The 23,174-nt window shown below is 39.8% G+C and overlaps 2 protein-coding genes and 1 non-coding gene across 4 annotated transcripts in view; 2 read left to right on the forward strand and 1 right to left on the reverse strand.

Moving 5' to 3' along the window:
* The window catches only part of TBC1D12 (TBC1 domain family member 12), a 120,692-nt gene extending 97,983 nt beyond the window's left edge, over window positions 1–22,709 (reverse strand). For both annotated transcript variants that reach the window (XM_061170878.1, XM_061170804.1), the window contains exon 1: window positions 22,691–22,709. The gene's annotated coding sequence lies outside the window, so the exon portion shown is untranslated. The remainder of the gene's footprint in view (window positions 1–22,690) is intronic.
* On the forward strand, window positions 449–555 carry LOC133078916 (U6 spliceosomal RNA). Its single transcript, XR_009697972.1, has one exon. It is a non-coding gene; the product is annotated as a U6 spliceosomal RNA (small nuclear RNA).
* A 139-nt stretch (window positions 22,710–22,848) lies between the features above and the next one.
* Window positions 22,849–23,174, forward strand: part of NOC3L (NOC3 like DNA replication regulator) — a 31,514-nt gene continuing 31,188 nt past the window's right edge. The window contains exon 1 of the mRNA XM_061170443.1: window positions 22,849–22,976. Coding sequence (XP_061026426.1) covers window positions 22,968–22,976 — 9 coding nt within the window. The 5' untranslated portion in view covers window positions 22,849–22,967. The remainder of the gene's footprint in view (window positions 22,977–23,174) is intronic.

Below are 23,174 nucleotides of genomic sequence, written 5' to 3' on the forward strand. Positions count from 1 at the left end.
CACCCTCCACTTAGTTTCTCCAGGTCCTATATGTCAACTGTGTACCCAATATATCTGCTTGGTAGTCTCAAAGCCACCTTGATCCCAGTATGTCCAAGTCTAAACTCATAATTGCCTTCTCCAAATCTGCTCCTATTATAATATTCCATATCTCACCAAATGACAGTACTTTAGTTCACACACCTAAAACCCAAGAGTCATCCTTGATACCTCCCTCTTTCTTATCCCCTTATCCAGGTGTAGTGGGTTGAATTGTGTCCCCCCAAAAGATAAATACAAGTCCTAACCGCAAGTACCTGTGAATGTGACTGTATTTAGAAAAGGGTCTTTGTAGATATAATTAAGATAAGGCTCCCAAAATGAGATAATCCTGGATTAGACATACTCCCTCTCCTAACAGAGCTAATAAATAGGTGTGATGGATGTCGTTGTAAAAGAAAAAAGAGGAGTGCTCACTCCGGCAGCACATATACTAAAATTGGAATGATACAGAGCAGATCAGCATGGCCCCTGCGCAAGGATGACATGCAAATTCATGAAGTGTTCCATATTTTGGGGAGGGATAAATTAGGAGTTCGGGTTTAACATATACAAACTACTGTATATAAAACAGATAATCAACAAGGACCTACTGTATAGCACAAGGAACTCTACTTAATATTCTGTAATAAACTACATGGGAAAAGAATCTGAAAAAGAATGAATATATGTATATGTATAACTGAATCACTTAGCTGTACACCTGAAACTAATACAACATTGTAAATCAACTATACTCCAATATAAAATAAAATTTAAATTAAAAAAAATCAAACAGTGATAATAGTGGGGGAAAAAAAGAAAGAAGAAGAGAAGACATGGAGTGTCTCCATGTGGAGACATGGAGACTGGGAAGAAGGCCATGTGAAGATGGAGGAAGAGATTGGAGTGAGGCATCTATAAGCCAAAGGAACACAAAGGATTGCTGATGGTGCCATCAATTAGGAGAGAGGCATGAAGTGAATTCTCTTGCAGAGCCTTCAGAAGAAACCAACTCTGCCAACATCTTGATTTCAGACTTCTGGTCTCCAGAATTGTGAGAGAATAAATTTATGTTGTTTTAAACCACCAAATCTGTGGTAATTTGTTATCACAGCCTTAGAAGGCTAATGTACCAACTAGTCACTAAAGTCTGTTTGTTTTACCCTTCTAAATATCTTTTTTTAATTATATAATACAATGTTATCCACTGTAGTTCACCATGTTTTACATTAGATCTTCTGAAATTAGACAGCTGAGAGACCCTTACAAACTTTCAGCTATAAGATGGATAAGGTCTAAGGATCTAATGTAAATATCCTCTAAATGTACTCACTTCACACTCTGTCTACCCACCCAGACTAAGTTACTGTCATCTCTTTCCTGGGTGACAGAATTACCCTCCAACTGGTCTCTCCACATTCACTTGGGGCCATATTCAAACATTTTCCCATGCTGCAGCCAAAGTATATATTTTTTTAAGATTTATTTTTTTTATGTGGACCATTTTTAAAGTCTTTATTGAATTTGTTACAATATTGCTTCTGTTTTATGTTTTGGTTTTTTGGCTGTGAGGCATGTGGGTTCTTAGCTCCCCAACCAGGGATCGAACCCGCACCCCCTGCATTGGAAGACAAAGTCTTAACCACTGGACCGGCAGGGAAGTCCCGCCGGAGTACTTTTTTTTTTTGATGATGGAGTGGAGGGAACTTTAATTTTTATTTATTTATTTATTTATTTATTTATGGCTGTGTTGGGTCTTCGTTTTTGTGCGAGGGCTTTCTCTAGTTGCGGCAAGCGGGGGCCACTCTTCATCGCGGTGCGCGGGCCTCTCACTATCGCGGCCTCTCTTGTTGCAGAGCACAGGCTCCAGACGCGCAGGCTCAGTAGTTGTGGCTCACGGGCCTAGTTGCTCCGCGGCATGTGGGATCTTCCCAGACCAGGGCTCGAACCCGTGTCCCCTCCATTGGCAGGCAGTCCCCTCCTGCTTTTTTAGTCACCTTCATATTAACCTTTCAACCTTTTAAAAGAAACACTTTTTCCTTAGATTTCATTTCTCTATTGTCTCCATTTTTTTCTCCTGCATTTTGGCTGTTTCTTCTAAGTACTCTTTGGGAGGATTCCTCTTCCTTAATCCAAATGTAAGTGGCTTCCTATTCTCTTAAGGCCAGAGACAAAATCTTTTTCATGGCCTACAAAGCTCTTCATGGTCTGTCTACTTGTCTAGTCTCCCCTCCCACTTCTCTCCTAAACTCCCTGAACTTCAGTTGCGTTGGCCTTCTTTTTGTCATAGTTACTACAAAGCTCCTTGTGCAAGCTTCTATATCTAGGTTGTTCTCCATGATGACCTGGGTCTGTGTTATGCTGATTTTTATCTACCTCTCCAATCTCATCTCTCATTTCCTTTCTCCTCACTCATCATTTTTCAGACACATCAACTTTTCCATGTTTCTGAAATTATGTGCTCAGCCCCTTCTCCTTAAGGGTCTTCGTGCATGTTGGTCCCCCTGCCTAGAAGACTCTTCCCCACCTTGTTAACCTGATTAACTCCTATGCTTTTTCAGGACTTTAAACTTTTTCAGTTTTAATGTCACCTCCTCAGAGAAGCCTTCTCTGATCTCCGCTCCAATTGTTTAGACTCCAGTTATATGCTTTCATAGCACCTTTTCTCTTTGTAGTCAGTATCACAGCTATAATTTTATATGTATATATATAAATATATTTGGTTGGCATTTGTACAAACACACACACACACACGCACACACACACACACTACACTACAAGTTCTACGAGGGGAGGGAGTATGGCTCTTTTGTTCACCTTCTTAGCAATAGTATCAACCACAGTGCCAAGCACATAGTAGCAATAAACATTTATTAAAAGAATACATGGGGCTTCCCTGGTGGCTCAGTGGTTGAGAATCTGCCTGCCAATGCAGGGGACACGGGTTCGAGCCCTGGTCTGGGAAGATCCCACATGCTGCGGAGCAGCTGGGCCCGTGAGCCACAATTACTGAGCCTGCGCGTCTGGAGCCTGTGCTCTGCAACAAGAGAGGCCGCGATAGTGAGAGGGCCGTGCACCGCGATGAAGATTGGCCCCCGCTTGCCACAACTAGAGAAAGCCCTCGCACAGAAACGAAGACCCAACACAGACATAAAAATAAAGGAATTCCTTTTAAAAAAAAAAAAAAAAAAGAAAGAAAAAAGTTAAAAAAAAAAAAGAATACATGAATAAATGGGTGAATAAAACTACACTCTTAAACACATGCAATTTCATTGTCCATGGATGAACGTTTAACCTAAAGATGGTTCGTTTTGTATGAGTATGCACTAGTGAAACCTAAAATAACTATAGGTTGCCCTCACTATATACAGATCTGAAAGCTGAGTCTTTGATGACAAACTGACTAAACAAAATTGTGGTATGTCCATTTGAAAATTGGCTGACAAGATGTGGAATAAATTTGGTATCAAAATCCAAAAAAAAGTTCTGTGAAACAATCTTCTGTGTGACTATGTGACTTGGATTGCTGCTGAAATCATCCTCAACTTCCACAAATAATTTAAATTCCATGCATGCCTGGTAAAGCCTCAGCCGGTAAGAGAAGGTGACTAGGACTAAGGTTGTGGGTTATAGTTAGATAACAAGTATTGAGAAGATGTGTATTGCAGATTAACCAGAAGGGTGAGACACATGTGGGAAATGAATGATAGTAAGATCACAAAGCAGCTGCTGTTTGGTAAACCACAGCGGGCCAGCCACAAACCAAGAGACTGATGAGATGCTCTAGAAATGCATACTGATCCTTTGGGGAAGCCAACTGATACCACATATCAAGAGGCACTGCAATCCTACTCCTGGGAATCTGTCAAGAGGAAATAATTCAAGAGAGTAAAATAAAAGCTATATAAAGATGCCTGTAACAAAATGTTTAATAGTTAAAAATTAGAAATTACTTAAATTGTCAATAATATGGGAAGTGTAGGAAAAACTAGGTGTATCAGTGAAATATTACGAAGATAATTAAAATGATAGAAATACAGAAATATGGGGAAATTTTACAAAATAATATTAAATAAAAAGTAGAGATACACAATTGCATATCATAATTATAATGACGTATAAAATCTGCATCTCTAGCTTGATAATGGTCAAAAAGGATAGATATGAAAAGAGAATGACGGAGTTTTTTGGATTTTTATACTTCTCCTTTTTATGATATTTTTAAATTGATTAAATGGCAATTCTTTAAAAGAATAGTCTGAAAAGCACTTCCAAATACATGTCATAGCTATGAATTGTGAAGAAGCAAGAGTTGCAAACATTTTTTATGCTGCAAGAAGGCATTCAGCTACATTTGGAGAAAAAAGCATCTACAAGCCTAGATTTAAAGACTATGCACAGACTTACAAAAACAATGACCTGTTCTGCAAATAGTTGGTACTGCTATAATCAAATGAGAGTTTTTACATAAATTCACTATAAGGAGGACTAACATTCGTTAAGTGTTAGTATTTTCAGAAACGTTTGGGGCCAGACCTGAAGTAGGTTAAATATTTCTCTTTTTTTCAGTGATGTCTGTATTTTGATAACAAAAGTATAACAGGAAGCCATTTTGCAATAAAACATAAACAGAAAAACTTTTAAAAAGCCACAATCCCTCTACCCAGTACTAATCAAATTCAATATTAATTGAATACTCTTTTATAGATGATTTAATTTGCTGTGTTGTTTCCTAATCTGTGGATGAAATAAAAGCTTATTTAACCAACCCGATTATTGGACATTTTGATGTCTTCCAATTGTTTACTGTTATAAACACTGGTGCAGTTTGATTCATTGTATATAAATATCTGTACATATCTTTGGCTATTTTCTCAGGAAAATTTATCTGAAATGGAATAATAGGGGAAATCATATAAATATACATTTTATTTTTTTATTAGACTTGAAAGCCAAAGATTTTGCTTTCCTTTACATGTTTTTTTCCTATGTCCAATTAAATCTCCTTTCTATCCATTAAATTCTCATCCATTATCCAAAACCCAGCTTTGGGACTTCCATGGTGGCACAGTGGTTAGGAATCTGCCTGCCAATGCAGGGGATACGGGTTCGAGCCCTGGTCCAGGAAGATCCCACATGCCACGGAGCAACTAAGCCTAAGTTGTGCACCACAACTGCTGAAGCCCGTGCGCTGCAACTACTGAAGCCCACGTGCCACAACTACTGAAGCCCACTTACCTAGAGCCCGCACTCTGCAACAAGAGAAGCCACCGCAATGAGAAGCCCGCGCACCGCAACGAAGAGTAGCCCCCGCTCGCTGCAGCTAGAGAAAGCTCGCCGCAGCAATGAAGATCCAATGCAGCCAAAAATAAATAAATAAATAAAGGTACACAAAACCCAGCTTTAAGCTCTATTTTCCAAGACAATTTCAGTGAGTACTCCAATGCCCACTGATCTCCCACATCTTGTACTTTTACTTATTTTGAAATAATTTGAGACTTACAAAAATTTGCAAAAACAGCACAAGGTATTTCCATACGCTCTTCATTTAGATTCCCCAAATATTAATATCTAACGTAACCACAATACAATTATCAAAATAATGAAACATTGCTATCATACTATTACCTAATCTATAGACCTTACTTAAATATTGCATTATGTCCCACTAATGTCCTTGATCTGGTGCAGGATCAATCATTCCTTTTAGTTTTCATGTCTCCTTCTACCCCTCCAATGCAGGACAGTTTCTCAGTCTTTCTTTGTCTTTCATGACCTCAGGGCTAACTATCCAGTTGCACAGGGCCCTGCCCTGCACATTTGATTTAATGCTCTGTTATTGTTGTCTTGAAATTCTTCATCATTTTTAAAGAAATTTTGAAAATTTCACATTTGAATTTTACCAGGGCTTTGTAAATTATGTAGCTGACTCTGAATGACCTTGACACTTTTGAAGAAGATTGGCCAGTTGTTTTATAAGATCCCTCAGTTTAGGTTTGGTTTCATTGTTTCCTCATAATTCAATTCAGGTTATACATTTTTAGTAAGAATACTACCTAAGTGATGTTGTGTCCTCATGCATTGTAGCAGGAGGCGCACAATACTGGTTTATCCCAATACTTGTGATATTAACTTTAATAACTTAGTCAAGATGATGCCTTCCACTTTTCTGCACTGTGAAGTCACTATTTGGTCCTTTGATACACATTTTCAAATTGCTTTGTGAAAAGGTTGTACAGTTTTACATTCCCTACCAGCATTGTGTGTAAGTGCCCATCTTCCTGAAACCTCACCAAAGATAGATTATATCTCTTTAAAAAACTCCCCAACTTTATTATATCTCTTTAAAAAACTCCCCAACTTTATATCAGTAAAAGGACTTCTCTTAATTATTTCAAACTACTTTTCTTTGAAAAGTACTACTGGACTTTCCTGGTGGCACAGTGGTTAAGAATCCGCCTGCCAATGCAGGGGACACGGGTTCGAGCCCTGGTCCGGGAAGATCCCACATGCCGCGGAGCAGCTAAGCCTGTGGGCCACAACTACTGAGCCCACGTGCCACAACTACTGAAGCCCACGTGCCTAGAGCCCATGCTCCGCAACAAGAGAAGCCACCGCAATGAGAAGCCCATGCACCACAATGAAGAGTAGCCCCCACTTGCCGCAACTAGAGAAAGCCCAAGCGCAGCAACGAAGACCCAATGCAGTCATAAATAAATAAATAAATAAATACATTTATTAAAAAAAAAAAAAAGAAAGAAAAGTACTACTAATGAAGCTGGACCTCCCTCCCCCACCCCACCCCACTCCCATATTAGCCATTTACATTTCTTCTTTTGAGACTAAGTCAAAAATTTCTTTGTCCAAGCTCCTTGTAGTCCACCTTAGTGATTAGATAATCCTAAGAAATATTTGTGAGTTGAAAGAGAAGTTCATGGAGAAGTATACAGATTATGGGCACAGGGTTTTAAATGTTTAGGAAAAGTAAACAGAAACCTCCTTTAGAAGATGACAATTATCTTTAGTATACAACTGTGTGTTGTAAATTCCTGAAGGGGAGTGTGATAAACTGGCTCTGGATCTAGGCTACTGGGGGAGAGGAGAACCCCAGTGGCTTGCTCACAATGGATGTGTGAAGGATAAAAGGGATACAGGAGAAAATAGAATTGAATAGAAGATTCTAGGATGCTCTGTTGGAGAGCAGTGGGGATGAGGTAACCATAAAACAGAAAACCTCTGATAACTGAGTTATTCTGGTGATCCAGCTGGCATGACTTAGTTAAATCAAGTACGTGCATAACCTATGACCCGGCAATTCCACTCTTGGTTATACCCTTCAAAGGAATTTCTCACTCGTCCCTAAGAGGATATGTTAGAGGACGCTCATTAAAGTGTGCGAGTGTTGTTGTTGCTGTTCTTGTGTGAGGTGGAAAAGAATTGGAGACAATCCTGAATTGGAGTAAATATATAATAACCAAGACGAAGAACTATGTAACAAATAGTAACAACAGATTAGATATATACAGAGCATGATTAGTATACACAGATATACACAGAACAACTATGTTAAAAACAGTGCCAAGTGAAAAAGAAATGAGAATAATAATACAATATCATTTACATAAGTTAATAACACATACATACAAAACACATATGCCTTTTTCAAGAACAAGAATTTTTAAAATCTGTATTAAAATGGTTGCATATGGAAGAGAGAAAGGAATTGCTAAAAGGGGATAAAACTGAGTATACTGATAAATAAAAAATGTAACAGGGGACTTCCCTGGTGGTGCAGTGGTTAAAAATCCACCTGCCAATGCAGGGGACACGGGTTCGAGCCCTGGTCTGGGAAGATCCCACATGCTACAGAGAAACTAAGCCCGCACACGCCACAACTACTGAGCCTGTGCTCTAGAGCCCGCAAGGCACAACTACTGAGCCCACGTGCCACAACTACTGAAGCCCGCGTGGCTAGAGCCCGTGCTCCACAGCAAGAGAAGCCACCGCAACGAGAAGCCCACACAGCACAATGAAGAGTAGCCCCCGCTCACTGTAACTAGAGAAAGCCCGTGTGCAGCAACGAAGACCAAACGCAGCCAAAAATAAATAAATAAATAAATTTTTAAAAAATCTTAAAAAAAAATGTAACAGAGTTTTTGCATGGATGAACGATGATAATGTGTCAAGAACTGAGGAAGGTGTTAACTCTCTGCATTCAAGGAAGAAGAAAGAAGGGAAGGAAGGAAAGAAAGAAAAGAAAGAATGGAAGAAAGTAAGAAGAAAAAAAGAAAAAGCAAGAGAGCAGCAAACTGACCAGTAATAAGCCTCTGCTCCCTTGGATCACAGGGCTTTGCATATGCTGTTTCCATTTGCTAAAAATTCTAATCACGACCCCACCACACACACACACACACACACACACACACACACACACACACAGTTAATTCCTCTTTCCTTCAGATCTTAGCTCAGTCATCATTTCTTTAGTAAAAGCCTCCTATGACCTCTCTGATGAGGCCACATCCCCCTATTATTAATATAATAGGTCTTAACAATGTATACTCTCTTTTTTGGCACTAATTACAACCAAACATTTTAGAATTAGAAAACTTTACATTTATTTGTGTGGTTCTTTGATTAATATCTGCTTCCCACTGGTAGACCAAAGCCCAACAAGGGCAGGGATGGTATTTCTCATTCTCATGCCCTGACACTGGCTGATAGAGAGTAAGAGGCCAGTTAACATTTGTTACATAAGTGAATTAATAAAAGGGTAAATGAATGAACTGACAAGAATAAAGATTGGAAAAGAGAAAGTGGAAGAACTATGAAAATACCCTCACAGAAGGTCTTGAAATTATTTACCATAAAGAAGGAAGGACTGTTTCTTAATTTTACCACACCTTTTGCATGCCAGGTGCTATACACCATCTCACTAACAGGTAAGTATTGTTATCCCCATTTTATTTTTTTATTTTTTATTTATTTATTTTTGGCTTCATTGGGTCTTCGTTGCTGCGTGTGGGCTTTCTCTAGTTGTGCTGAGCAGGGGCTACTCTTCGCTGTGGTGTGTGGGCTTCTCGTTGTGGTGGCTTCTCTTGTTGTGGAGCACAGGCTCTAGGCATGCGGGCTTTAGTAGCTGTGGCACATGGGCTCAGTAGTTGTGGCTCATGGGCTCTAGAGCACAGGCTCAGTAGTTGGGGTGCACGGGCTTAGTTGCTCTGTGGCATGTGGGATATTCCCGGACCAGGGCTCAAACCCGTGTCCCCTACATTGGCAGGTGGGTTCTTAACCACTGTGCCACCAGGGAAACCCCCCATTTTAAAAGGTAGTAAAAACTAAGTCTTTCTGCCCTTAATGTTCATGGTTTTTCCATATACCATTTACGATGTGGGGATTGAGAGAAACTGGAAAAGGGGAATATTCACCAAGAGTGCTGAATAGAAGGGAAAAGAAAAAAGAGATGGAGAGAAAACAAGGGTTTAGCAGAATGCAAGGGGATACTAAGCTAAAAAGGGAGATGGCTACCAAAACACTACTTTTGACCTAAAGCCAAAAGTGATTGATCTGAAAACAGTTCACCCTTGGGATGGAGAGTAAGAATAGGCTGAACTAGAGGAGAAGCAAGAAGAACTACAATTCTACAGCCTATGGAAGGAAAACCACATTCACAGAAAGATAGACAAAATGAAAAGGCAGAGGACTCTGTACCAGATGAAGGAACAAGATAAAATCCCAGAAAAACAACTAAATTAAGTGGAGATAGGCAACCTTCCAGAAAAAGAATTCAGAATAATGATAGTGAAGATGATCCAGGACCACAGAAAAACAATGGAGGCAAAGATCGAGAAGATGCAAGAAATGTTTAAAAAATCTTAGAAGAATTAAAGAACGAACAAACAGAGATGAACAATACAATAACTGAAATGAAAAATACACTATAAAGAATCAGTAGCAGAATAACTGAGGCAGAAGAACGGAGAAGTGACCTGGAAGACAGAATGGTGGAATTCACTGCTGCGGAACAGAATAAAGAAAAAAGAATGAAAAGAAATGAAGACAGCCTAAGAGACCTCTGAGACAACATTAAATGCAACAACGTTCGCATTATAGTGGTCCCAGAAGGAGAAGAGAAAGGACCAGAGAAAATATGTGAAGAGATTATAGTCGAAAACTTCCCTAACATGGGAAAGGAAATAGCCACCCAAGTCCAGGAAGTGCAGAGAGTCCCAGGCAGGATAAACCCAAGAAGAAACACGCCGAGACACATAGTAATCAAATTGACAAAAATTAAAGACAAAGAAAAATTATTGAAAGTAACAAGGGAAAAACGACAAAAAACATACAAGGGAACTCCCATAAGGTTAACAGCTGATTTCTCAGCAGAAACGCTACAAGCCAGAAGGGAGTGGCATGATATACTTAAAGTGATGAAAGGGAAGAACCTACAACCAAGATTACTCTACCTGGCAAGGATCTCATTCAGATTCGATGGAGAAATCAAAAGCTTTACAGACAAGCAAAAGCTAAGAGAATTCAGCACCACCAAACCGGCTATACAACAAATGCTACAGGAACTTCTCTAAGTGGGAAACAAAGGGAAGAAAAGGACCTACAAAAACAAACCCATAACAATTAAGAAAATGGTAATAGGAACATACATATCAATAATTACCTTAAATGTGAATGGATTAAATGCTCCAGTCAAAAGACACAGGCTTGCTGAATGGATACAAAAACAAGACCCATATATATGCTGTCTACAAGAGACCCACTTCAGACCTAGGGACACATACAGACTGAAAGTGAAGGGATGGAAAAAGATATTCCATGCAAATGGAAATCAAAAGAAAGCTGGAGTAGCAATACTCATATCAGATAAAATAGACTTTAAAATAAAGAATGTTACAAGAGACAAGGAAGGACACTACATAATGATCAAGGGATCAATCCAAGAAGAAGATATAAGAATTATAAATATATATGCACCCAACATAGGAGCACCTCAATACATAAGGTGACTGCTAAGAACTGTAAAAGAGGAAATCGACAGTAACACAGTAATACTGGGGGACTTTCACACCTCACTTACACCAATGGTCAGATCATCCAGACAGAAAATTAATAAGGAAACACAAGCTTTAAATGACACAATAGACCAGATAGATTTAATTGATATGTATAGCACATTCCATCCAAAATCAGCAGATTACAATTTCTTCTCAAGTGCACACGGAACATTCTCCAGGATAGATCACATCTTGGGTCACAAATCAAGCCTCGGTAAATTTAAGAAAATTAAAATCATATCAAGCATCTTTTCTGACCACAACGCTATGAGATTAGAAGTCAATTACAGGGAAAACATGTAGAAAACACAAACACATGGAGGTTAAACAATACATTACTAAATAACTAAGAGATCACTGAAGAAGTCAAAGAGGAAATAAAAAAATACCTAGAGACAAATTACAACGAAAACACGATGATCCAAAACCTATGGGACACAGCAAAAGCAGTTCTAAGAGGGAAGTTTATAGCAATACAACCTACCTCAAGAAACAAGAAAAATCTCAAATAAACAATCTAATCTTACACCTAAAGGAACTAGAGAAAGAAGAACAAACAAAACCAAAAGTTAGTAGAAGGAAAGAAATCATAAAGATCAGAGCAGAAATAAATGAAATAGAAACAAAGAAAACAATAGCAAAGATCAATAAAACTAAAAGCTGGTTCTTTGAGAAGATAAACAAAATTGATAAACTTTTAGCCAGACTCATCAAGAAAAAGAGGGAGAGGACTCAAATCAATAAAAGTAGAAATGAAAGAGGAGAAGTTACAATGGACACCGCAGAAATACAAAGCATACTAAGAGACTACTACAAGCAACACTATGCCAATAAAATGGACAACCTGGAAGAAATGGACAAATTCTTAGAAAGGTATAACCTTCCAAGACTGAACCACGAAGAAATAGAAAATATGAACAGACCAATCACAAGCAATGAAATTGAAACTGTGATTAAAAATATTCCAACAAACAAAAGTCCAGGGCCAGATGGCTTCATGGGTGAATTCTATCAAGCATTTAGAGAAGAGCTAACACCAATCCTTCTCAAACTCTTCCAAAAATTGCAAAGGAAGGAACACTCCCAAACTCATGCTATGAAGCCATCATCACCCTGATACCAAAACCAGACAAAGATACTACACAAAAAGAAAATTACAGACCAATATCACTGATGAATATAGATGCAAAAATCCTCAACAAAATACTAGCAAACAGAATCCAACAACACATTAAAAGGATCATACACCACGATCAAGTGGGATATATCCCAGGGATGCAAGGATTCTTCAATATACGCAAATCAATCAATGTGATACACCATGTTAACAAATTGAAGAATAAAAACCATATGATCACCTCAATAGATGCAGAAAAAGCTTTTGACAAAATTCAGCACCCATTTATGATAAAAACTCTCCAGAAAGTGGGCATAGAGGGAACCTACCTCAACATAATAAAGGCCATATACGACAAACCCACAGCAAATATCATTCTCAATGGTGAAAAACTGAAAGCATTTCCTCTAAGATCAGGAACAAGACAAGGATGTCCACTCTCGCCACTATTATTCAACATAGTTTTGGAAGTCCTAGCCATGGCAATCAGAGAAGAAAAAGAAATAAAAGGAATCCAAATTGGAAAAGAAGGAGTAAAACTGTCACTGTTTGCAGATGACATGATACTATACATAGAGAATCCTAAAGATGCCACCAGAAAACTACTAGAGCTAATCAATGAATTTGGTAAAGTTGCAGGATACAAAATTAATGCACAGAAATCTCTTGCATTCCTATAGACTAACAATGAAAGATCAGAAAGAGAAATTAAGGAAACAATCCCATTCACCATTGCAACAAAAAGAATAAAATACCTAGGAATAAACCTACCTAAGGAGGTAAAAGACCTGTACTCAGAAAACTATAAGACACTGATGAAAGAAATCAAAGATGACACAAACAGATGGAGAGATATACCATGTTCTTGGATTGAGAGAATCAATATTGTGAAAATGACTATGCTACCCAAAGCAATCTACAGATTCAGTGCAATCTCTATCAAATTACCAGTGGCATTTTTTACAGAAGTAGAACAAAAAAATCTTAAAATTTGTATGCAGACACAAAAGACCCGAATAGCGAAAGCGGTCTTGAGGGAAAAAAACGGAGCTGGAGGAATCAGACCCCCTGACTTCAGACTATACTACAAAGCTACAGTAATCAAGACAATATGGTACTGGCACAAAAACAGAAATATAGATCAATGGAACAGGATAGAAAGCTCAGAGATAATCCCACGCACCTATGGTCAACTAATCTATGACAAAGGAGGCAAGGATATACAGTGGAGAAAAGACAGTCTTTTCAATAAGCAGTGCTGGGAAAACTGGACAGCTACATGTAAAAGAAGGAAATTATAACACTCCCTAACACCATACACAAAAATAAACTCAAAATGGATTAGAGACCTAAATGTAAGACTGGACACTGTAAAACTCTTAGAGGAAAACATAGGAAGAACACTCTTTGACATAAATCACAGCAAGATCTTTTTTGATCCACCTCCTGGAGTAATGGAAATAAAAACAAAAATATACAAATGGGACCTAATGAAACTTAAAAGCTTTTGAAAAGCAAAGGAAACTACAAACAAGATGAAAAGACGACCCTCAGAATGGGAGAAAATATTTGCAAATGAATCAACGGACAAAGGATTAATCTCCAAAATATATAAACAGCTCATGCAGCTCAATATTAGAAAAAAAAACAACCCAATCCAAAAATGGGCAGAAGACCTAAATAGACACTTCTCCAAAGAAAACATACAGATGGCCAAGAAGCACATGAAAAGCTGCTCAACATCACTAATTATTAGAGAAATGCAAATCAAAACTACAATGAGGTATCACCTCACATCAGTTAGAAGGGGCATCATCAGAAAATCTACAAACAACAAATGCTGGAGAGGGTGTGGAGAAAAGGGAACCCTCTTGCACTGTTGGTGGGAATGTAAATTGAAACAGCCACTATGGAGAACAGTATGGAGGTTCCTTAAAAAACTAAAAATAGAATTACCATATGACCCAGCAATCCCACTACTGGGTATACACCCAGAGAAAACCATAATTCAAAAAGACACATGCACCCCAATGTTCATTGCAGCACTACTTACAATAGCCAGGTCATGGAAGCAACCTAAATGCCCATTGACAGATGAATAGATAAAGAAGTTGTGGTACATATATACAGTGGAATATTACTCAGCTATAAAAAGGAACAAAATTGGGTCATTTGTAGAGACGTGGATGGGTCTAGAGACTGTCCTACAGATTGAAGTAAGTCAGAAAGAGAAAAACAAATATCGTATATTAATGCATATATGTGGAACCTAGAAAAATCGTGCAGATGAACTGGTTTGCAGGGCAGAAATAGAGACACAGATGTAGAGAACAAACATATGGACACCAAGGGGGGAAAGTGGCGGGTGGGTGGGTGGCGGTGTGATGAATTGGGAGATTGGGATTGACATATATACACTAATATGTATAAAATAGATAACTAATAAGAACCTGCTGTATAAAAAAATAAATAAAATAAAAGTCAAAAATTCAAAAAAAAGAATAGGCTGAACTAATATTATGCAGTGCCATCCTGAGATTTAAAATCTAGATGCATGGGTCTCACATTTCAAGTGTCTTTAGGGACCAGTAAGGCTGATGGATATCAGACAACAGGAAGTAGTGGGGCCTGTGGGGGAACCGAGACTGAATACTGAGTGTATGCCCCACCTAAAGGCATTAAAAAATCAGTGAAAAATATCACACACGCACACACAATTTTAACCAAACAAAACTATTCCTCTGGCACAGTCTGGCCCATGAGCCTCTAGTCTGTGCCCCTGTGACTGCTCTAAATTCTAGAGAAAAGAGCTGACCATGTCAAAGAAATAAGTAACAGAAAACATCCAGAAGAGCCATAGTAATCAAAATCTACAACAAGCAAATGGGGTATATAAATTTATACCTAGAATTCATCTTAATTCATCAATTAAATTTAATCCAAAAAAACAGTAAATATTTATTGATTATTTGTAGATACAAAGTAATGACCTAAGTGTCTGGGGTTAAGAGATGGAATACGTTACTACTTCTGTAGTTTGGTATTTAGTTCTCAGTTCAGGTCCTACAAGGTTTTATGAATGGGCAGTTACACAGGTTACAGGTTACAAAATAACCTTTATTGTCTGCTCAGTAGAAAAATCAGTCCCTCATGCTGTCCATGATTTAAATCTCACCTACATGCCCATTCAGCTTTAAACCTATCATAGTCATGTAATGTCCTGTATTCTAAAATTGTCTCTTGTCTATCTATATAAAAATTCTGACTTCTTTAGTCTTGGGTGATAATAACTTGTGTTTGAATTCCAGTGCCTACTCAGGTCCCAGTAAAGATGCTCAATAAATGTTCACTGAACCCAAAACTAATGTTTTTGAAATATGTCCACAAATTTTTTTATATTTTCTCCTCAAAAAAGTGAACTCTGGGAATTCCCTGGCAGTCCAGTGGTTAGAAATCCACGCTTTCACTGCTGAGGGCACAGGTTCAATCCCTGGTTGGGGAACTAAGATCCCACAAGACACACGGCGCAGCCAAAAAAAAAAAAAAAAAGAAAAAAGTGAACTCTAACTCCCCTATCATTAGGAGCGGTCTGAATTAAGTGACTCACTTTTAAGAAACTGAACAGTGGAAGTGATGACGTCCAAGACTAGATCTTAAAAAGGCATTAGAGTTTTCCTCTTGCTCTCTCTTGGATAACTTGCTCTGGGGGAAGCCAGTTGCTGTGTCATGAAGACATTCAAGCAGCCCTATGGTAGTGAGAAACTGAAGCTTCCTGCCAACAGCCGGTAAGGAACTGACGCTTCTTGCCAAGAGCCATATGAGTGAGCCATCTTAGAAGTCAATCCTTGAGCCTCAGTAAAGTCTTCATACGACTGCAGCCTTGACCAACAGCTAGATTGCAACTTCCAGAACCAGAACCATCCTGATAAACCACTCCTAAACTCCAGACCCACAGACACTGTGTGAAATAATAAATGTTTATTATTGTTTTAAGTTGTTAACTTTTAGAGTAATTTGTTAAGCAGAAATAGGTAACTCGGGGCTTCCCTGGTGGCGCAGTGGTTGAGAATCTGCCTGCCAATGCAGGGGACACGGGTTCGAGCCCTGGTCTGGGAAGATCCCACATGCCGCGGAGCAACGAGGCCCGTGAGCCACAACTACTGACCCTGCGCGTCTGGAGCCTGTGGTCCGCAACGAGAGGCCGCAATAGTCAGAGGCCCATGCACCGTGATGAAGAGTGGCCCCCGCTTGCCGCAACTAGAGAAAGCCCTTGCACAGAAACGAAGACCCAACACAGCCAAAAATAAAATTAAAAAAAAAAAAAAAGAAATAGATAACTCATATGCCTACTGAAATTATCATCATGTTATGACATACACACATCTTATGTCTAAAACCTAGCTGTTTTGGAGCCTCTTTCACTTACCTCCTTCCCCGCCTCCACTTCCCATTTTTGCCACCTCCAGAAGCCACCCATTCCTCTTTTTCTGGAAAAGTCCTAAACAGAATATTAAAAAGTCATTTTGCTCCTAATGGGCCCAAGAGAGGGATTGCTCAGGGTCAGATCTTTATCTTCTTTCTGATGTGACAGATGTTGGAGGAGATATTTTGGATCATCCAGACCGCTCATCAATCTATTCATAAATATCCACTTAGTTCAGTTATGTATCCATTTATTCACCCAAGAGGATTTTAATTATAATCAGCAGCGTCAGCTTGGAGAATGAAGGAAAGCAATCAGAAGCATAAATGCCACCTAAACAGGTCTTCGGAGTGTATGTGGATATGCCCATAAGTGGAAGTATTTTCAGACTTGTGACCAGGGGAAGGACTTGACCTTTGGTGATAGATGGAGTAGAAAATATTACAATAAGCAGAGGCAGCATTGTGAGAGGTGTGAAAATGATATACAAGATACCTTAGATGTTAGTTTCATTCTATAGTCTCTTCCCTGCTCAGCATACTTCCCAGCAGCTTTAGCATAGAGGCTGAGACAATGTGTCCTTGTTTTACAGAATATTGTTTTACAGAGAGCTCCTAGCAGAGTCTGGTACAGAGAGGAGAGTGAGCAACTATTGCTGCCAAAGGGAGCATCAGAAACTGGACATGACTTTGTGCATGGAATCTACTTCCCCTTCCCCACAGATTTTGGAAAGCAATGAATAAATAAAGAGTGGATCTGAACAGCCAATGCAAGTAAAGAAAGAGGAAACGTCAGGTCTTAGAAGTTTAATTTATCAACAAAAGTCTTAAATAGAAAAGAACATATATCACAACCCTAGGAAAATCCCTCTTTAATTGTTTCCTGATCTATAATATTGCAGATTAGAGAAAAAAAGCTTAAGGTATTTGATCTCTTTTGCTGAAGACCACTCCCACTGGTGGGACTGGCATCTTATTACATTTCCCACCTGATATAACACCGACTTGACTACACTATAATATCTAATCCTCAGATTTATTAACTTTAAAATGGAGCCAATATTTATCTCATAAGATTATTGAGGATAAAGTAAGATAATTATATTTAGGGAAATATAAAAAGTGTTTCATAAGTGATAATTGTCTTAGGTTGGGGGTCCCTGAATTTGACCCTGAGTCAAGGTGTTATGAGTTGAATTGTGTGCCCCACAAAAGATATCAAAATTCGCATCCCTAGTACCTATAAATGTGACCTTATTTGGAAATAGGGTCTTTGCACATGTAATTAAGTTGTGATATGGTCATCAGAGTGGGTCCTTGATCCAATATAACCAGTGTTCTTATATGAGGGGAAGATGGCCACGTGAAGACACAGAGACACGGGGAGAATGCTATGTAAAGATGGAGGCAGAGACTGGAGTGATGCATTTACAAACCAAAGAATGCCATGGATTGCCAGCCATCACCAGAAGCTAGGAGAGATGCATGGAATAGACTTTTCCTCAGAGCCCTGAAGAGGAACCAATTGCACCAACACCTTTACTGTATTTCCAACTTCTGGCCTCCAGAACTGTGAGAGAATAAATTTCTGTTGTTTTAAGCCACGCAATTTATGGTACTTTGTTACAGCAGCTCCAGGAAACTAATACACAAGGATTTGAGAGTAGGTGGTTTATCTTGAAGGAGAGACCTGGAACCACTGATAGCAGAATGGGGAAGTGAGACTGGGAAGAGAAGGCCAGCAACAGAGTGGGCTGATGGGTAGGTTACCTCTGCAGGTGGGGCTCAACCCTTCTGTAGACTCCTGGAGACCATGTGGAAGATGCCTCAGAGCTGTCCTGCTTCTCAGGAGTGAGGACATCGGTATACTTACTAGTATAAATGTTGGTATATTAGTGTTCTATGGCCGCTGTAACAAATCACCACAAATTTGGTGGCTGAAAACAACAGAAATTTATTCTCTCACAGGTCTAGGGGCCAGAAGTCTGAAATCAGTATCCCTGGAATCATGCAGTCAGCAGGGCCACCCTCCCTCTAGAGGCTCTAGGGGAGAATCTGCTCCTTGCCTCTTCCCCCTTCTGATGGCTGCTGGCACTCCTTGACTTGTTGCTACATCACTACATTCTCTGCCTCTGTGGCAACAATGCCTCCTCCTCTTCTGTGTGAAATCTCTCTCTGCCTAGCTCGTAAGAACACATGTGATTGCATTTAGGGCCCACCTGGACACTCAAGAATAATCTCCCCATCTCAAGATCCTTAATCATACCTTTGGCTCTACAACATAAAATTCAACAGTGTCAGGGCGTGATATCTTCAGAGGACATTTTCCAGCCTACCACAGTTGGTGTATGTATATATCCTTCAGCTTCCATTTGTCATTGGTTGAAGGCTGCTCTCAGGGGTATAAATTCCTTGGCACTTCTGGCCTGTCCTGCAGAGGTTGAGAAAAACTCCTCAGGTGAAAAGTTGCAAGCCCTTGCAGAGGACTTTTTTCCGGCATGTACAGAGGAAGTGCTGAGAGGATGTCAATGGGATGACAACAACAACAGTATCTGCTACGTTATTTTATTTTTTGTTATTATTTAGGTTTTTGGTTAATTTTAAATTGAATAATTAATCATTAGTTCTAATTATGGTTATTAGCTATTTTAGCCTAGTTTTCTGATGACGCACAATATAAATTATTTGCACTATCTGAACTTAGAAAATATTATCCCACCTATCTGAACTTTGTCATTTCTACAAGGGTCCACTTAAATATACATTGCTCTGTCCTTTCCTCCAAAGCAGCTTTCTTTTGTCATTTTTTTTTTTAGCACCTGTGCAATCTCTTATTAATCTCTATTTGATCATGCATAATTATCTTTCTCAACTATATGTATATATTCCTCAACTATATTTTAGCATTGACGAAGGTAGAGGAATGGCATGTATATTTTCAAATTCTTGATGTTGGGATTTTGGAGACTTATAATCTGGTACCCTTAGTAATTTTTCAAAAGGAAATACGAAGCATCTACTTTGAACCTATTACGTGCTTTTAGTTTCTTCAAGGTCCCTTGTTGTAACATATAAATTATCTTGTAGGACAGGAAACTCTGAAGCCTTACTGTACTATGTCCACTTAGTGACAATTTTCAAACCAGTTTGTTTATAGAAAACAGAACTGTAATATGGTGAATAGCCGAGAAATCCCTGGCTTATTTCTAAAGAGCTCTAGAATATCAGGATTCTGGCTGTGGGTAAATGAATGAAATAGGCAATGTTGGAAGAGGTACAAGTGAAAAATATAGTTTCATTTTGAACATGGTGATTTGAAGTTCCATGGTTATCTTCTGGAGATGTCCAGGAGGTAGGTGGTTACAAGACTGAAGCTTGAGGGAGAGGTATGGACCGGATGAAAGATTTAGGAATCTCTTTGCATTAGGTAGATGGATGAGATCACACCAGAAGAGCAAGTAGAACATAAAGAGAAGTAGAAAAGTGGGCCTGGGACTTCCCTGGTGGTGCAGTGGTAAAGAATCTGCCTGCCAATGCAGGGGACATGGGTTCGAGCCCTGGTCCGGGAAGATCCCACATGCCACGGAGCAACTAAGCCTGTGCGCCACAACTACTGAGCCTGCACTCTAGAGACCACGAGCCACAACTACTGAGCCCGTGAGCCACAACTACTGAAGCCCGCGCACCTAGAGCCCGTACTCCGCGATAAGAGAAGCCACCGCAATGAGAAGCCCGCGCACTGCAACGAAGAGTAGCCCCTGCTTGCCATGGCTAGAGAAAGCCCGCATGCAGCAATGAAGATCCAACGCAGCCATAAATAAATAAATTAATTAATTTTTTAAAAAACTTAATAATTGTGTCTGAGATAGATAAAAAAAAAAAAGTGGGCCAACAGTGGAACCCTGAGAGTCACCTACATTGAAGAGGCAGGAGGAAGAAAGAATGGAAGTAGGAGGAGAAGCTGGGGAAGAGGCTGTTAAGGGAGCCAAGGAAGTCGAAATTCTAATGTGAGAAAGGAAAAATGAAGCAGAGAGATCTAATAAGGTTAAAAAAGAAAAAAAAAAAGATGTAATTCAGTGCACACTTAAAAAAATTTCACAACTTGGAGGTTCTTGGTGATCTTAATGAGAGCAGTTTCAGTGGAATGTTAGGGGCAGAGTCTCAAAAGGGCTCACAGGAATCTCTGGGTACAATACCTGTGAAGCTAGTTTGGGGTAGTCCAGTGACCCCTCTTAGCCCAAGTGTCCAGGAAAGCTATGGAAGATCCAAGAGGATCTAGAGCCCAAACTGAGCTTAGCAGTGATTTGAGTGAATGGGAAATGATACAAAGCTGGGGACGACATAACTGAGAAACCAGAAGATTACATTAGTAAGAATCATGTAAACTTCCATTTGTTAAGTTTGCGTTTAAATAATAGATTGCTCAAAATCAAGATGGGAGAGATTTAGCTTGGCAACAACTGCTTAAAAATGATCCAAAGATTTTTAGTTGATTATAAACTTACAACGGGCCAAGAGTATGACTTAATTCTTAAAAAGGCTAGCACAGGCTTGGGCTGTGATAATAGAGAAGAGGAAGTGGAGATAAAACTAGTGTTTGCATTTTTTGTTTTTTTCTAAGTAAAGACAAACAGGGAAGGAGGAAAATAAAACAGCAATCAAAAGGAGACGGAGTCATTAGGAAAAAAATTAAGGATGGAAGAGATTTCAGTATATTTATTGGCCAAGGGGAAAGATCCATTAGGGAGAGAAAGAATACAGGAGAAAAGGGATAATTAGTGATACATGGAGTCGGATGAAGCTGGGAGAAGTTGGTTTTGAACTGAAATGGGAATGCCTCACCCTTGGAGAGACTGGACGGAAGGCTGAAAGGATGGGAGTGACCACAGATAAGCTGTTATGTTTGGGAGGGAATTCAGACACTTGGGAAGAGCACAGGGTAATGTTCTCAATTTGCTTGATGAAGGAATATTCCAGTGGGACAGGTTCTGCTGTTTCTGAGAATGTGTGTAAAGAAGATGGAGCAATGGGGAAATTGGGGAAGTTGGAAGGGAGGGTAAGAAGAGTTCTGGATAGAATGGGATTCTTGATCTTTGAAGGGGGATCCAGAAATTGGCAGGTTTCCTCTCAGTCTCTATAAGACCAACACCCGCTAGGGAGCTCAGATTCTTTGGAGCCTCTGCTGGCTTTTCCCTTCTGGCTCAGGACTACTAGGCCAGACTCTGTCAGGGATGTGCTCAGAATCACAGACTTAAAAAAAAAAAATCTGAAGTGGAATTTTAAAATTTATTCATGAAAAAAAAGTCTTTGAGAGACAATCATTTTGAAAAACATACTCTTATTCTTGCAATGCCTAAATCTTCCTGTTAAAACTCATGACTGGCGGAATTACTAAGCAGACAGTAGAATTTACAGAAAAGTAACAGTTGTAAGATACTGAAATGCAGATGAATCTCACTGATATAACTTTTACTCAGACAGTGATTGAAATTAAGGCAAAAAGTGTTTCAAAATAAAACATTAAGAATCATGGACTTTTCAATATCCTGGTTGTTATATCACAGCTTTGCAAGATGTTACCTTTGGGAGAAACTGGCTAAAGGATATATGGGATCTCTATTATATTTTATAACTGCACAGAAATCTACAATTGTCTCAAAATAAAAAATTTAATTAAAAAAAAAAAAGAATCATAGACTTTTGAGTGCAGAAGGTCATGAGAAATCATTAGCCATTCCACAAACGCGCCCAGAGAGCTTGTCGAGGGCCAGGCGAGGGGCGGGTACTACACGAAAGGAATAAGCTCTTCTCTGTCCTCACGACTTTACGGGAGGAAAGCTGACTACAAAACTCAGCATCTATAAAAGAAAGATGAGACAAGCTACATCCTACAACAAGCTAAACATGAGGAGAGGTACAAAATGCAGGCAGGTGATTGAAAAAATCAAGTCCTCTCGTTCTGACGGGAGAAGCCCGATTTCCTGAAGAATTTCAAAGAAACAGGGCAGGAGTCAAAGATTCAGAGATCCTGTAAAGTGAACCCCACCCGAGGACCATTCACCTTTGGCGATTCGCTGTTCTGTGCGTGCTCATGCGCGTGCACGCCGAGGCGCCGCCGGCCCAGGGACGCGAGAACGCCACCGCGAAAGGGCGCGTGCCCGCTCCTGTCTACGGAAGTCCCGCCCCCATTTCCGGCGGCGGAGGGTGGGAAGGGGCTAGGGGCAGCTTCCGGCTAGAGCAGTGTCGCTGGTTTCGCACGTGTGTTTCCCCTTCGGGATTCCTGGATTACCCCTGCCCCTGGTGAATTCGTCGGGCCTGGGTTCCCCTGCAGATTTAGGATGAAGGTGGTAAGTGTCCTTAGAAGCCCGGTCCCCGCGGCTTATGGCCCCTTTGGCTCACAGAGTCGCTCCCAGGTGTAGCCTTTCGGCGGCCCTTGTATGGGGGGCGGTGGCCTAGATTAGGGGGTCCCTCCTGGCTCTAAGCGCTGTCAGCTTCCCCGCCCTTAGACCTGGCTCCTTTTCATCGCCCGCTGTGCGCGCTTGGCT

Source organism: Eubalaena glacialis, chromosome 1 (genome assembly GCF_028564815.1).
Source record: "Eubalaena glacialis isolate mEubGla1 chromosome 1, mEubGla1.1.hap2.+ XY, whole genome shotgun sequence".
Taxonomy (NCBI): Eukaryota; Metazoa; Chordata; class Mammalia; order Artiodactyla; family Balaenidae; genus Eubalaena; species Eubalaena glacialis.